We start from the raw sequence: 17,066 nt of genomic DNA, 5'->3' as shown, positions 1-17,066 counted from the left end.
TTTTGCCTTATGTGAACCCTATAAGAAAGTACTGGGTATTATTTATACTGGAGTTACACTGAGTCTGCTGCATGCTTTTCTTTCAGTAATCTGTTGTCTTCTCTCATTAATATGCCCGCGTTAGCACTGCTGTCAATCATTTGCCCAGATTTGATTCAAGAGGGGAAAGACGTGCTAAGGCGTCCTGTATTTACTTCAGCAAACCACGTTTGTTGTTTTTTTTTTTTTGTGGGTGTGAATAATACAAATTATCACAGAAAATAATTCAGATTTGTGTCAGGAAAAATATAGATTTGAACTACAAGCACATTCATTAAAACCTGGGCTCAGGAAATGGGCTGCGTTGTGGTGAAGACAGCTGACTAACAGCTGGTGTGCGGTGATCCTGGCTTGTGTAAAACTGCCTCCTCTCCGCGTTTGTGCAGGTGAACTCTCCGGGAGCAGAAGCTGTCGAAGGCTGACATGGTCTGCCTTTACCGGAGTTATGCAACTGCCTTGGGTTTGCTTGAATTTCCACAAGTATAATTTGTGATTTGAATTTTTGCATGGTTTGAGAAGCGTTAAAATGGGGGAAAACTGCATGATCCTGGGAGAGTCGAAGTGCCCTGGATCAGATGATGCTGAGTACTGTGTGTCTTGAAGGTTTACTGATTTCAAGTGATTAGATATACACGGGATGCAAACTACATCTCCCAGAGTCTCTGCATCCCTTTTGCAAACAGGTGGAAAGAAGGTGGTTCATCACGTGGAGGTCATTGACTGTTGCCGTTGCTTTTCTTTGCAGGACAAAGGCCCTTGTCTTGGAACTTCTAGCGGCTGTTTGCCTCGTCAGAGGAGGGCATGAAATCATTTTGTCTGCATTCGATAACTTTAAGGAGGTACGTTACTCTGCTTTATTAGAATTTGATGCGCGTCTCAATGGTTCTCTTACGTGGTGTCGGCTAAAGCTTTCTCATTCAGCTGAATTTCCTAGATTTCCATAAACTGCAGATATTCCATAAGTCACTTGGAGCTGCAGAGAATCAGACAGTGGCGTTGATGCCGTCATTTTGTGCACTTTGCATAAAAGAGCCATAATGCCAGCAAGATGAATCCGGATTGTGAATTGCTCCCTTTATTTTTCCGTCAGTCAAGCTGTGTCGCTGAAGTAGAAAACTAACGGAGATCTTGAGAGCTTTAGTCCCGTTCTGTCTCTGAACACTTTTGTATGTTCTTAGATAAAACAACCAGGAATGGTGTATTAGATCTCCCATTTTCAGAGCTGTTTACACAAGTCCTGGAAGTGCAAAACTCTTGGTTTTACTGTCAGTAGGAATTTTATTTGTGAAGAAATTACAAAATCAAGTCTCTGTGGTGGATTACTGACTGCTGAAATTAAGACAGGTATGCCAGTAGGCTCGAGTGGAGCAACAGTGTCATTCATAGGTGTACACGTTCAAGCGTACCACATGTGTGCATGCAGTGGTTAATGGGATTTGAGAACATTGTGTGAAGGTTCAGAAGCGCTAGTGTGAGGATCAAGTCCTCGAAAGGTGCTGCTGCTAATTTATTTTTAATATTGCCTGTATGTGTGGAAAAAATGAATCTACACTCAGTAGCTCAAAGATTGTTACACCTGATGAGTCCCAGCTGGACTGTGTATAAACATGTAGCATGTTTTTCCTTAATGCCGCTGTGCCGTAAGAGGGTTAACACAGGTGACCAGCAAGCCAGGTTGTTAATTTTTTTACTTTTTGTGTTTGGGGAGTTATTTCTGATGGGGAGATACCAATCTGTGATTTACACCCACTGTAAATATTTGCATGTTGTAGAGCTGCACCATAACTGCGTTTCTGAGGTGCTCATCATTATATGGAGCCAGAGCAAAAGGCCTGAAGTAGTCTCCGGTGTGGGCCTGCTGTAGAAACCTCAGCTTTGCAAGACCAGACCTGTCCTAGCTGTGAGCTGTGTTGTGCATGTAGAGCTACCTGAGGGCAGAGGCAAGGGCACCGGTGCGGCCGCTGGCGAGCCTTCCCCGGCTGTGAAGTGGAAGCCGAGTCAGCAGTATTGCGGGACCACGGAGAAAGCCTTGCTTCTGGGTTACACCAGCGGAAGGGATGGTCCGAATACGGAAATAAGACGTTCTGCTTCCAGCTGGGGAAAGGTCTGCAGTCCTTCGATGCGGGCACAGAGCTGGAACTGGAAATTGTAGTTTGGTTCTTTCATTTATTCATCGGTAGCCGTGGGCGAGCTGCCGGTATCCTTGTCTTTATGTGCACCTTTGTGAAATGAAGGAATCGTGGAAGCACATGCAGATGAGATTGTTATGAAAAACAATAGGAGAGAAGTGCTTTAAGTAGGAAATTACATGCAAAGGACAATGGTGTTATTCAGGGTTAAATTCTTCTGGCTTACTACTACTTTATTATAGAAGAAATATGACTCGTTGGGGAGGACAGTGTGAGGGATTACAGATATGTTAGGCAAATGACTACAGCCGAAATACAGTCGGGACAGTCTGTAAGGCTCATTAAATAGGCCCTTTGCCTGTCACAGGGATGGATGTGTAAAGTCCCCTTTGCTCTCTTACCTTCCTGACATCTTCAGTCAAGCTTTTGCTCTTTATGTTCTTCCAAGTGCTGTATCATCGCTCTTCTACCGCTGGCATTCAGAAACTCCTGAAAATGCCATTGATTTATTCCATTCCTCTTTGTCTTTGATCGAGTCGTTTGCTGTAGTGGAACTGTTGGCTGTTGCAGGTGAAGCGGGTGTGCAAGGAGGGGATTTTACCCTTCTCAGTTCTGTGTTTTGCTGTTCTTTTCTTTATCCAGTTATGCTGCTTATTTCTTGCTCCGTGCTGTTGTTTTCCAGTTTCCTCCTGGGCAAGTTTTCAGTAATGGTTTCAGGTTTTCCTGTTTATAACTCACTCAACTGGTATATTAAAAATCTCTGAGTTGCTGACAAGTAAAGTACCCAGGGTTAGATTTCTAGCAGTATACTTCCAATTTAAATTACTGTGAGCTCAATAATATTTGTGTGGCTTCTGTAACTATGCGTTGCAGGGTTGCCACAGCTCCTCTGTGGTTCTTTCATCAGACACTGTGTGCATATTTAGGACAGATTAGACTCGTCAGACTAGATCTCTGCCACTCCGTCTCCTTGCCATAAAATAACTTCAAAAGAAACCTGAACTCCTGCCTAACACTCACCCTGTAATAAAGTCAGTAGGGAAAACAGGATATTTTGGACCAAATTCTGCTCTCATTTGCATCAGGGTGAACATCAAATATTTCATTAGGCTTTGAGCTTTGCTCTGATGTAAATGAGGACAGAATTTGGTTCTCAGGGTCTGACTGAGCTGGAAGATGGCAGTTGATCTGAGTCTTGTCAAGAATTCTTTTTGAAAATTACTTCTAATTTGAAAATGATTTTACAAGCCAGTCTTTTTCTGGCTGGAGTCAGGATATTCAAATGGAGAACGGTTTGTTCTGTTAAGCTGTCTCTTGGAAATTATTCTTGTTTAGTTACTTGGCCTGAAATAATTGATTCTTGTGCGCAGGTTGTTTCTCTTTGCAGGGGACTCGGCTCTGCGCCTTACAGACATAGCCAAGGGCTCGCTTTTTAGTACAGGGCTAAGATCATGTTGAACAGGTCACTTCTGAACACAGAAACGTGGATATTTCAAAGCCACCGAGAAGTTTACAACAAACCAGGAGCTTCAGATGGAACTGAATAAAGCAGAACTCAGTGGGAAAAGAAAATCCAGAACCATTGTTACTGATGGGGGCTGGAGCCCAGAGAGGGACGGAGTCGTTTGGGATGGGTGGAAGGAAAGGCAGGTGTTCCGAGCCGTTCAGTAGGGCTGAGGAAAGCAGGCTTCACGCAGTCGTGGTGGTGGTAGGAAGCACGAGCCCCCTGTTTCAGTCCGGTGAGTGGCAGAGCTGTTGAATACATATTTCTTTTTTAATTTTGCCAAAAGGCAGGAAGCGGTTACAACGATATCCTCATCCGTGTTGGACAGAATGAATCAGTGGTTTTAAGGGAGAGACCAGTATTAGTTTCTCATCCATCTTTGTGTTTCTCCTTTGTGTTCCCTGTAATGTTGAAGGAGTTCGCATGTTGAGTTGAGCAAGGGATGGTTTAGGTAAGTCTCTCGGGGTGCACGTGTCTGCTTTCTGCAGCCTGCTTTACATTTTGGGAACTATTCGGCATTGGCGGAACAGCAACTTCCAGCTCTCCAAGAAAAAAAAATGTCCCAAATGTTCACACGCCCTCTCAGTTGGGTCGTTCCTTCCAGGCCGGTGCAGACGTTGGGTGACTTGTCCCCAGTTTCCAGCCTAAATTAATCTCATCCTTTTTCAGAAGGTCTTTCTCCAGCATAAACGGGGAAAAAAGTTCAAATTAAACTGTGAAGACCCTGTCCTTGCTTTTCCTGGGCAAGGTGGATATTTACACCATGCCATGTTTCTCTTTTTGAAGACGTTGGTTTCATCACTCTCATTGCTTTTGAAGCCCAGGTGCTGCTTAGCCTCTAGGTCAAGAAAAGCCTCAGCAGCCCGGCTAAGCTCGTACTTGCAGGACGGTCAGATCCTAGTTACGAGGAGCACCACTAGCCGGGAAGGCCCGCAGATGTTCTGGTTTTCCTGCAGCCCCTCTCAGTGCCGTCAGGCCTCAGGCAGCTTCTGAAAGGTCGCAGAGCAGAAGTGCGAGGAGGTGGTGGTGGTGCTTGGGGGCTGCTGCCCAGCAGCCGGCTCCAGCTGTGCTCCGCCACCTGCACTCTGCAGCTGGAAAACTTCCTTTTCCTGAGTGATGCTTGACTGAAATCTGCTGTATTTCTGGGAAATAGTTTGGAGTTACTGTGCCACAGGCAACCCACCGGAATAGCTGGGGCCTTTGGCTGTTCCCTTATCTTTTTGATACTTTCTGGCCTGTTGCCGGTTGTGTTTGCAGCCGCCTCTTATTGCCAACACCTCGCACTGAAGGCAAACGCTGCTCGAGTGGGATATCGCAGCCTTGGCTGGGTGAGCTCTTCGGCACGGCCGCGACCCCTGCCTTTACCTGCTTGCCAGTGGGCTTCCTTCGCAGCGTTCCCGGCCCTTTGTGCTCGTTTCCATGGATTTCTGAGAACCGGCAACACAGTTTTATCCGAGTTGCCGGGGATTGGTGTTGCAGGACAAGCAAATGCACTTCAGCAGAATGCCAGGGGAAGAAAATGAGAGCAGAGTCAGCTGCAGGACAGCTCTGGGGGACCTCTGAGGTTCCCAGACCAGATGCTAAGAGCTTGTGCCCCATTTAAATTAAAGCAGGCCGAGTGCACTGTCAGAAAACAAGATATATTTTCCTAATGCTTGCTCGGAGTAGCTAATTCATTTTAATAGCATGATTGCATGTGTGGGTATGCAGAGAATTAAGCTGCCATCTTTTACTGCCAACAATAAAACTTTGTTTTACTGTTATTTCATTTATTACTCCCCTTACTCTTTCCTGGAAGTGCTGTTCTGAACTCGTACAGGCGCGCTGTGCTGGAGCTTGGGTGCGTCGATGTCCTGGTGAATCTGCCCGCGGCCATCAGAAGTGGTGAGAGCCAGCACGGTGCAAGTGTGTGCCTTCTCACATGCTTCTGCTCACTTCACATAGACACGGCGTGAAGACGGTGCCGCTTAAACCACAGCATGGCCACGCAGCGGTAACTCAGCCAGGCCCCAAAATGAGCATCCTTCCAAAGCTGCCCTTGCTCTCTGTCGTTTTACTGACGCCTTGCCGTAATCAAAGTGCTTTCATTCGTTGTTGCCTTGTCAAGGAAGAATGTTTTCATGTTGATGAGATTCTACAGGTTGAGAAGACCTTTTAATCATCTCTGCCATTGACTGGATGCTTCTAATGTACTTGTACGCTGGGAGCGAATAGCATGGGAAATATTTTGCTGCAGTTGATACTGGTTGGAAGATGAAGAAGGTTTTACAGAGCTGAGAAAAAGAATATGAGGATAACCAAATCTGCTCTTCTCACGTCAAGATTTCTGTGGTGAGACGAAGGTGTCTTCAGCAGGTAGAAAACCCAAGCGCTTTCCGTCCGAGAGGGCAGCTGTAATTTGAGTCAACTGAGCCCTGCCAGGTCTTGGTCCAGGAGGCATGAAACAGCCTGTGGGAAAGTGCGGCTTCCCACGCGGCTGGTATTTTGAATTGGGGGAAAATAAATTTGAAATGCAGCAAAATATTGAAGGGGGAAATCTCAGTGCACTGAACCCTGTGTGCCCTGCCTTCCCTTTGTCAGCGGGAAGGAAGGGCTGATCACCGGCTGTCCCTATCTGCAGGGCTGGTGAGGAACCGCCGTCGGCTGGCCCGCAGCGGCGTGGTGCCTGCCTGCGCGATCGCACGTGGCGGGCTCCGCCTCGCACCTTGGCAAAGCAATCCCTCGGGTGCAAGAGCAGTTTTTAACTCAGGGCACATTTTCCTCTCTCTTTTCTGCTTCGAGTGCCGAAACCCCACGTTGCTTTGCCTTCCTCTTGGAAGCACAGCTCATAAAGGAGTTCCAGCTCTCCTGGCTGACCTCTGTTATGTCCTACTGAAGACCAGTGTACCGCTTAACTGGGGCCAGCTCTCTCTTGGAGGCCCTTCCCAGCCTGAAGTGAGCTTGGATGGGAAACTGATAAGGATGCCCTGATGAAGACTATGGCTCGGACTCCTTGGGCCAGCTCCGAGCAGCGCAGTGGGTCAGGTCTGCTTCACGGTAAAGTTTCTTATGGTTGTGAGAACCTTGTAGAAAATTACCTAATGCTTTTCCCATTATATGTTTATATACATACATATATGTGTAAATGTTTGTGTGTATATATATACACGCGCGCGCTTTTGACTCTTGGGTTAGTTTTAAGGAACTTTTGCTTACAGTCAGAGCCAGAGTCTCTCAGCCTGTTTCTTTAATTGTAAAAAAGATCCCTGACAGAGCCTGGGGGCAAAGGTTTTAGTGCACCGTATATCCCCAGAAATACCTGAATCAGCCTAATTGCCAGCAGGGCTCGGGCGGCATCGCTGGGTGTCTCCGGGAAGCAGGCAGCGAGACCTCCCGTGGTACCAGCACCTGACATAAACTGCTTCCCCAGCTCAAAGAGTGCACATTTGGTCACAGGCTGTCACAGCATTACCAAACCTAAATGAGGATTCCTCAGAGCTAAGGTGCAGAAATAACGTGGACAGGAGAATTGTGAGCAAGGTCATGGAATCTGGTGAGAACACCCCGAAACAGAATTACCAGGAAAGCGATAGTTCAGCAGAATTGAAGCTTGTTGAGGCTATGAGTGCAGAAAGCTGTTTTCCAACTCACTAATGGCCTTGCTTCAAAATTAATTTATTTTGCGGCATTTCTAGTTAGCTGTTTTATTTACATGGTTTACATGCTTTTCATTTACTGAAAGCATAGTAGCCAATAAATGAATAGCTTCAGGAAGCTCGCAGATATGTTGAAAAAAATCACAACCCAGCAGCGCTAGTGTGATTGCTTCATGAAAACAGCTACAAAGAAATTGTGGGGTTTTTTGCAAATACTGATTTTCTCAGCTTTAGTGAAGATCTGAAAATGACGGGTTGTGAATATACTTCACAGCACTCCGAGCTAACACTAAGGAGCACAGTCTTAGATCCTTACGCAGCTTTTCATTAATCTCCATTTTAAACATGGGAGAATTTATTTTAATGACAACTAAATATTTCTGGGGAAAAACCAGAGGACTCCACCACTCTTTTTTTTTTTTTTTTTCTTAATAAGCACAATAGTAGTTTTAAAACGGATCCAAACTGAGGAGGCAAAAGGATTAACTGGGATCTGTACAGAGACAGAAAGCCAGCCAGAAATAATGCTGGCTCTTTGCAGGGAACACTTCCTGACGCTGGCTGTAATCCAGCAAAGCAGCTAAATTGATTATTATACAGGCATATACCAGAACAACTGAATTTGGTAAGGTGAGCGTATGCTTGTCTGCTTCTCCGTACGGGAAACGATTGCAGTGTTTAAAAAAAAACAAACCCAAACCAGAATTGAGGTGCTTTTCCTGTGATGAACCATACCTTTCAAGAAACCACCTTGGTTTGCTCCAAGAAATGCCAATGGGAGGTCAGATAATCCAGAAAACTTCTGGGAAGCCCATTGCCTGGTGATTATTCCAGCCTCTGAACGTCCCCACGTGCTGGGGAGAGGAGAACTGGCCTAACTCGTTGGAGACCAGGGGATGAGAGAGGAGCGGGGTCCGGCACGCTGGCGCTCCCTCTGGTTTTAACATCAAATTAATTGACCTCTGCGTTTGCCACTCTGAAATGTCTGAAAGGTGAGAATTATTGCAACCCCCTCGCGCATCGCCTGGTTATGACTATTAATGCCGAGCTTACGGAGGCCGGGTCGGTCTGGAAGGCGGGGGCATGGCAAATGAACCTCATTGTTTACCTCCATCGGTTTTCACTCCGGCGAAGTGAGACAATATTGTTCAGCCCTCAGTTTTCACAATGCTGAATTCAGACTCGGATTTCTCTGTTTGAATAATGAATGGCGGCGCTGAAAACAGCAGTTCTGAATTATTCTTAGGGGCCATTATAACGACTCGGTACTAGAAGAAAATGTTCACAAGTGCTGGAAAACATAAATACATTTGTTGTCTTTCGCACTGCAGCAGTATTTGGAGAGTGCCTTAACCCTGCTGGTAGAGAAGTAAAAGGTATTTTAACCCAGTAAGTATTAAATAACTGTTTTCTTAACCAGTAACTTATGGGAAAACTGATTTTTTTGTTCTTTGGCAAACTGCAAAACCGTCAGCATGATCAGTCCAAACAAAGTGTTTCTGTGGAGTGCTGCTTGCCGGTGGTGGGATCTGCTGATCACAGTGGGCTGTTGTGGGGGAGAGAAAGCCAGCATTGTGCCCCCGGATAAAGGAGCACAGACAGGAGAGAAGGTTCACAAAGGGTCCCATGAATTTTTAGGTTGCATATACATCAGGCTATTTATAAGGCCATGTCCAGTATGGGCTGCGCTCATGTACACAGCGCATATTTGCTGTGAAATTGTGCTACCGCTTCTCGCTCTTACGGAATTCGAAAAGTGTTTGAAGGAGGAGGGAGGCTTAAAACAGCCTTTGGGCAACACATGGTAGATGGTTGTTCTAACATTTGCACTGAGAATATCCTGTATGCAAAGCGTTTGCTAAGGTTTAGGTATTTTAAATTTGGCCACAGAATAACAGAAAGACAGGGGTTGGAAGGGGCCTCTGGAGCTCACCCCATCCCACCCCCTGCTTGAGCAGGCACCCCCAGAGCAGGGGCACAGGGCCGCGTCCAGGTGGGGGGTGAATGTCTCCAGGGAAGGGACCCCACAGCCTCCCTGGGCAGCCTGTGCCCCTGCTCGGGCACCCGCACAGGGAAGGGGTTTCTCCTCATGTTCAGGGGGAACTTCCCGCGTTCCAGCTTGTGCCCGTGGCCCCTTGGCCTGGCGTTGGGCACCACTGAAAAGAGCCCGGCCCCATCGCCCTGACACCCGCCCTTCAGATATTTATAGGTATTGAGGAGATCTCCCCAGTCTTCTCTCCTCCAGGCTGAACAAGTTCAGGTCTCTCAGCCTTTCCTCACAAGGGAGATGCTCCAGCCCCTGATCCCCTTGGCAGCTCTGCGCTGGCCTTGCTCCAGCAGTTCCACATCCTTCTTAAACTGGGGGCCCCAGAACTGGCCGCAGCACTGCAGGTGTGGCCTCACTGGGGCAGAGCAGAGGGGGAGGAGAACCTCCCTCGCCCTGCTGGCCACACTCCTTTCCATGCCCCCCAGGGCACCGTTGGCCCCCTTGGCCCCAAGGGCCCGGTGCTGGCTCAGGGTCTCCTCGCTGCCCCCCAGCACCCCCAGGGCCTCTCAGCAGAGCCGCTCTCCAGCAGGTCCCCCCCAGCCTGTGCTGGTGCGGGGGGCTGTTCCTCCCCAGGGGCAGGACCCTGCACTTGCTCTTGCTGAATTCCCTGAGGTTCCCCTGGGCCCAGCTCTCCAGCCTGGCCAGGTCTCGCTGGATGCCAGCACAGCTTCTGGTGTATCAGCCGCTCCTCCCAGCTTGGGATCATCAGCGAACTCACTGAGGGGACATTCTGTCCCATCGTCCAGGTCACTGATGGATATGTAGAACAGGTCCTTCGGAGAATTGTTTTCCCTGCCTTGAGGTCACTGTTTGCTGCCTTCACTGTACCAGACCGTATTCATGTCGAGTGTAAACGCAGCTAAAGTTATTTCGTTTTCTCTGTGGGGTCTGGGACCCCCAGGCGATACCTGTTTCCTGGCACAGGAGCACTTTGTGAGCTGGTGAGCTTACTGATGTCTTTTCTACGAACACGCGTTGCTGGCTCAGAGCTGCCGTTCTCTCTTCCCCGCTTTGCTGACGGAGCGACGCTCGCACCGAGGCGGTTGCAGTAGGCAGTTTCCGTGTCTGGATGGGGTGCTGCATCTCTGGCTTAGGAGCATCAGTCCTCCAGATGTGGAGGAGATGGCGGTCTGGCAGCTGTGTCTCGTAGTGTGCGTTCTGTACCGCCAGCAAGCTGCAGCTCCAAAGCCTGTGCTCGCTGCCATCTCCATATGGGGCACGCTGTATTTGCTTGTGGTGAGGGTTAGTTACGAGCTCCATTCTCCAACAAAATGAGGTGGTGCTTTGCGTCATTAGATAACCGCCTGAGGTAGGAGGACGATGGATGTGCCTCGGTGAGCCTGGATTTTCACTTTCTGCCTGACGCCGGACATGAAAACACCTTTATTTTTTCCAAAATCCGTTGGTGTCCTTTGCTGTCTGCCCAGGACGCCTTTTGGGAGCGTCTTACAGTAATCTGGCCACGTGAGCAGGAGCAACGCGAGGGTTGTCGTAGTTGAACTTTGCTCTTGGGTGGTCTAGATGTGAACTGTATGACCCGAGAGTATTGCCAGGTGGATATGGATATAATCGTCACTAAATTTTTCATAACGGATCCTTTTGCTTCCTTACAGGATTGTATTGTACCTTTGTAACAGATCTCTGACGGGTTTGCTTCGTTAGCACCCAGAGCTTTTCCAGAGAAAGGGCCCTTCGTGGGTGGTTTTCCATAAAGCCACATTGTTCTTCTAGAATGACGTGGGCTTAATGCAACCTAAAAAGTTTTTTTTTCACAGCCGAAGTACAGACAGAGGTTTTTTATAGCTGTGGTAACCCGTTTAATCTTGCTTCTTACACAGAATAATGCTAATAAAAGAAAGATCAGCCTTTCTTAGTCCCAGCCATACTTTCAAATGACAGACCTTGGAAATTTATTCAAATATAAATGGCAACATATGGTTTTATGTGGTGGGATTTGATTTCAGCATTCGTCTTGGATTTTGGCCAATCTTCAGGCTGTAGGCTTCATCTACAGTTTCACTCTCTTTAATCTTCCAGGATAAATTATATCATTTCACGAAAGTCAGCTTGCTGTCTCTTGAAACACACATGTTCCCAGCACTGACTCATCTGATGATAGTGTGAAATATCTGCAAGCAGCCACTGAAAGCCGCAGGTTGTTGTTGCTTTTCCTCTTGCTATCAGCAGCCCGGGGCTACTTGTGTCCCAGGATCGGCAAGTCTCTGCCAGGGCTGTATCACTTCAGGTTGTTCCTTAATTTAATTAGTCAGCCATAAATGGCTTGTAGTTGTTTATGTCAGCTTTTCTCATCCATGTGGAATGGTTTACATTAGATTTCCCAGAAATCAGTCCTTCTGGCTTTTATTGTTGAGTGATCATACGCAGCATTGTTATGTTTGTTTCCACAATACATGATTTTGTTTAAATCGGCTCCGTTTTTTTCTGAAGTGGGTACAAGAGAGATGTAATTGTTTAGAGCTCAAAGTTGAGATGAACCAACTTTTTTTCTTCTCTTCTGTTGACTCTTAACTGTTTCGTGGAGAGGGAAGAGTACAGAGAGCCCTGAAAGTATTTGCAGTTGTTTGTACTGAAATACCATCCCATTTACTATAGTAGGAGAAAAAATGGCTTGGGATAATAACGTAGGGGTGAGTGCATCTAAGCAGCCTGCGGTGCAGGTGAAGGGGAGGGCTCCTCGTGTTTGCTTTGACTAGGAGTTGGATCAGACCCAGCGTACACCTCCAAAATCAAATTATATCGGCGGGCAGCTGCTGCCTTTGATACTCACAGTGCCAGTAGGTTCCTGAAACTCAGCCAGATTCTGGTTTTCTCTTTCACTTTTCCTGATGGAGGTTGGCCTTTTCACAGTGTTTCATCTCTTTTCCTCCTGAAGGGTGTGTTGCTCCTGCATGGAAGCATGTGTGTCCCTGTTTTCCCGAGGATGCTCTTGGCCATTTTGGATTTGATATGAGTTTGACTGTTGCTTTGCACAGCCTAAGGGTCTTCACCAGTGCACCAGCTCTCGAGCCACCCCCTGCAAAGCCAACGCGCTGGGAGGCTGGGGCAGGGCCTCGCTCGCTTGCCCTCTGTTTTTGTTGGAGCTGCTCTAACCATCAGCAATGTGTGTGCGGTGTTTGGGCTTTGATCTCCCAGCAAGGCGATTCCTGATGCTGTAGGGAGGCTTTATGAGGATTACTCCTGAAGAAAAGCCTGAGATTAGACTGAAGATTCACAGCCTGAAGCTGAATGGCAGTGGCTCTCCAAACTCACCCATCGTTTCGGTGTCGCAGGGACCCCACCTCTGCTAAGCAGAGAGAGCGGCCATGCCCCTTGCACAGCGACAGGCCAGGCAATACCAAGGAGACTTGCTCCATCCAGGCGTGGGTCTGCCTCGGCTTTGTTTTACTCTGTCTTAGACCTTAACACGTGTTTTATGGGCCTAGTGGAGCAGCCCACATAAAGTCGTGTAATGCTTCAAAACCACTTTCATGGCATAGGGTGTAGAGAGAGCCAAGTCCTTTGGGTTTAATATCTTTATAATTTGCTTGAGCAACAAACATAATCTGTTTTTCATGAGGGTGCACACTTTGTTGTTTGTGTTTATTCTACCTTGAGAGTGTTTAAGGTTCAGCTGGAAGCATTTAAATACAGCTTTAGCAAGTGTTTGTGCCTGCCTACCAGAGGCTGCGCGAGCGGGGGTTGCTGAGCCTGCACCGAGCCCATTAGTTGCACCTTGTGGGATTGTGGCCGTGAATATTGATGGTAATGTTAGCAGGTAGTTCATCATAACCAGTGTCCCTGTCCTCTCACAGAGATCCAGTGGCAGAATTCACACTGACGTCAGGTACTGACCACAAATACCTGAATAATAACCCAATTGTGGCAATTTTGCTTAGCAATGACAGCAGATGTATCACATACACCACAAAAATGTTTTATTCAGTCGTAACATACAGCAGAAAGCGTGGCGAGAGGTCACCCAGCAGGCCACTACTCTCAGTGCTTTGCAGATATCGTGATCAGCCCCATTTAGGTCCCGCTAAACTCTGTGTGACTTCAGTGAGGTCTGCTCGGTGCCTTAATCTTTGTGTAGGTACGTGCTGTAAGATAGACATGGTTAGAAAGAGGAAGCTGATGTGGGAATAGTAATAATAATGCATACTTTGTAGAGAACTTGCTTTTTGGGAGTATCTATAAAACCCAACTGGGGATTTGGTCTTCTTGTGGAAGACGCAAATACCTATAAAGAACTGGCCCCTGCCCCAGGGAGGTTATTTTCTAGAGAAGCAGCCAGTGCTCCCGCCAATCCTTAATTACCGTTTGTTGGCTCATTTCACACAACTACTGTGCCATGAGTTGGCTCTTAAGGGAAACAGCAGCTGATGTCTCCGAGGGGTGTGCTGCTTGGAAGCTGGCGGACCCTGACCGGACAGCCCGGGTTGGACGTCCCACTGCTGTCGCCCCTGTGCCCGATCAGTAGCACCCAGTGCTCCCAGGACATCGGGGTTAAGGAAGGAAGGAGCCTCTTGGGTTCCCCAAGGGTTTTGTTCCTCAGCAGAAAAGAAGTTTCAGTCCTTCAGATGACCGGACTCTGCTTTTCAGGACCTTTAAGAGCAAAACAGCTTCCTCTAGCATTTTTTCCTGTGCCTCTGCAAATGGCATCTGAGGAGGGTGAAGCTGGATTTAACGCTGTTTGTGGATGGATGCACCTACCCAGGCACTTACGGCTTCATTTGGAAGAGCAAACCTCTGCTCTTCCTGCATTCACCGCTCAGTTTGACACCAAAATCCAGCAAGTGAGACGTCAACTCATGGTGCGGGGTACAAGGAAGCTCCCAGCGGATTTGGGAACATGTGGGACCCTTTGCACTGCCCCCATCACCTCCCATCTGACCGTGCTGGGGCAGTAGGGCTCGCTGGCACGGCTGCGTGCGGGCCGGCTGTGTGCACCGGCTCCTTCCCCTACAGTTCGGGTGTTCGGTGTAGTCCGTTCACGTGGGGATAGGAAAAGTACCCCAAATGAGGCACCACTGAGGAGAGTTGCAGTTGCTACGTGGGGAGGACAGGGAAATGGGCGCACCTCCTGGTGCTCACCTCTGCTCCCTTTCGCTTTCCAACTTATTTAGTGATTTTGGTGTGGATTACTGTAGATCGTTTGTGTGCTGAGAGAAGTAGGACTGAGCCAGAGAAGCTACTGGGAAGTAATAAGATTTAAACAGTGTCCTGAGACCTGCTTTATCTTAGATCTTATTTCTCCCTCAAGTTGCTTGTGTTTCCTGCCAACACCCCTGTATCATGGCTCTGTAATTCTGACCAGCTGATAGTTACGCTGCTGTACTTCACTCCTCATTTAGCTGGTGATAGTTTTCTTTTTTCCTCCCTGTAATTTGTTCTTCTTCCTAATTACATTGTATTACAGTGGAAAGCCAGTTCTGCACTGCGAAAGAGGCTGAGTCTTCCTGTGGCATAGCCTGGTGCAACTCGTGTTGCTTACGTTCGTGCCATCAGTGGCGATGATTACATTTTTTGGGGGGGAAAAAGACATACAAAGAGTTATGTTGTAATTGTACCTGACCCCTTGGACTTGCAGCACAGGTGTCCACCTGTGATTCCTCCACTGGATTTGTCATGAAGAAGAATTAACGAGAGGAAACCTGGATGGAGAGGTTCTGAGCAAGCAGATGAGCAGCTTTTCAAATGTTTTTCGTACTCTCTTTTGCAAGCTGTTAGTTTTAACAAACACATCGTGATTCTTTTGTAGGTTTGTGGAGAGAAACAGCGCTTTGAGAAGCTGATGGAGCACTTCCGAAATGAAGACAACAACATAGACTTCATGGTGAGCGCTATTTATCGTCAGCAGACTTTGGTTTCAGTGTTCACTGTGTCTGGTCCTGCCGTCGTAGGCAGCGATGTATCTGCCTTCTGATCCCTGGCCTAAAATTACCACGATACAATTTTTTATTATCCAAACTACATAATGTGCATTTCATTTTTAGCTTCAGTTCAATTCAGTTACCTTCAAGAAATGCCTTGTACCGTAGTGAAGGTAAGAGGAAAGTGGTCTTTCGGTTGTGTGCGCTATTTCACTGTGGCAAAGCAGCAGCTTCTGCAGTATCAAAATGCCTGTTCTGTCCGTGTGCCAACATCCGCAGAGTCACAGACAGGGAAGTGTGGGAGAGACTCGCTGCAGCTGCTGTCTGTCCTTATCTGCTGATAAATATAGCAGTGGTTTGCAGCACTTTTGGTTCCTCAGTGTGCATATGCATGATCGCTCACCAAATCCACTTCCCCTGGAGCACAGGAGGGAACGGCGAGAGAGGAAGCTCTGGCTGGCACCCACAGACACCAGCGCCAGCTTGCACGTTGGCATCACGTGAAAGGCAGAGGTTGTGACAGTAAGGACGAGCTAGCTGGTTTTGTGTCCAATACCAAAAGTACTTCCACATCCTTTTTTTTAAAGTCTGTGGCAACTGAGTGCTTGTGTCAGAAGTGTGAGAAATTTAAGTCCTATCTTTAATTAGAAAACAAATGCTGGCATGGTCGGTGTAGTCCCCCTTGCATTGCTTGTGCTCGGTGCCTCGGATCTGGCGTGGTCCTGTTTTGCGTTGAGAGCAGAGAAGGAGGGCTTCCCTCCTGGTCACACTGCTGGGTCTGCTGAGGCCTCTGGTAAGCATCTGTGACACTTGATACTCTTTTAGTGCTGAGCTTTGTATCAAAGACCTCTTTCTGCCAGGTATTAGGTGTTAAATCAGCCAGTGCAGTGTTTCCTACAGGCTTTGAACACGCCAGTGTCAGTGGCTTGCAGACCTGATGGCCAGGCCAGGCTCACACCCTTGAGGGGACAGCAGAATAAAAAGGAAGTGGTATGAGCAAGATAGGATGGCCTCTTTCTTGTATTTAAAAATTTAAAAAAAGTTACAGCGATCCCTGCAATTCTACTCAAGTTAGCAGGCCGCTCTCTGACATGTTACAGTTGGTTTTGGTCCTCGTTACTGCAGTCCCAGTAAGGACATGTTGGTATCACAGTATACATTAAGTATTCTCAGATGTACATACAGTTTAGTCTGTAATGTAACAGAAAGATTTGTCAGTCCTCAACAGCCGACTCTTAGTCATTTTTCCCGTGCTCACAGGGAGGGGTAATCGTGTTTGGGGAGTGGGAGAGTAGCACAGCTTAGTGCAGTCTGGAAGCAAGATGGTGGCAGCAGCCAGTAGCCGGCCGCCTCGCTGTGAGCTATGGGATTTGTCCACTGTTTTGTTTTTTTTTTTAAAAAATCATCCCTCATCTTTAAGATAATTAAATGATGTATTGTAAGGATATAATAGGGAATATGTATGTGAGTGTGTGTCCGTATAAGCCTGGTGAGCTGTAAATATTCAGCATGCATCTGGATGGCCTGTAAGAACTGTAAGAAATTTCCCTGCTCCTCTCAGGCCATAGGTTGAAGGTAGTGGTGAAATTTGCTTGAAAAAATATAAATACAGGCTTTTTCAGGACTTGCCCAAATACTAATAAAGTCTGCATCTTTGGGCTTCTTCCACCAACTACGGGCTTGACTGTATGACAAGCCTAAAGCTAGAAGAGAGAGCTCATGACAAACGATTTGGCAGATCCGCTCGTTCTTGTCACCATCTGGCCCTAACAAGCTCCGCATGCTGATGCGAGCGCCGGCCGCCGAGCGCGCTTCGGCGGGCGAGCGGGGAGCGCCACG

General features: G+C 47.6%; 1 protein-coding gene across 7 annotated transcripts in view; it reads left to right on the top strand.

The window, feature by feature from the left end:
- Positions 1-17,066, top strand: part of FMNL2 (formin like 2) — a 152,783-nt gene that overhangs the window by 111,709 nt on the left and 24,008 nt on the right. For all 7 annotated transcript variants that reach the window (XM_075092720.1, XM_075092725.1, XM_075092723.1 and 4 more), the window contains exons 9-10: positions 785-878; positions 15,116-15,190. In XM_075092720.1, coding sequence (XP_074948821.1) covers positions 785-878; positions 15,116-15,190 — 169 coding nt within the window. The remainder of the gene's footprint in view (positions 1-784; positions 879-15,115; positions 15,191-17,066) is intronic.

The sequence above is a fragment of the Phalacrocorax aristotelis genome, chromosome 5 (assembly GCF_949628215.1).
Source record: "Phalacrocorax aristotelis chromosome 5, bGulAri2.1, whole genome shotgun sequence".
In the NCBI taxonomy this organism is placed as follows: Eukaryota; Metazoa; Chordata; class Aves; order Suliformes; family Phalacrocoracidae; genus Phalacrocorax; species Phalacrocorax aristotelis.
This window is presented reverse-complemented; position numbering and strand designations above follow the sequence as displayed.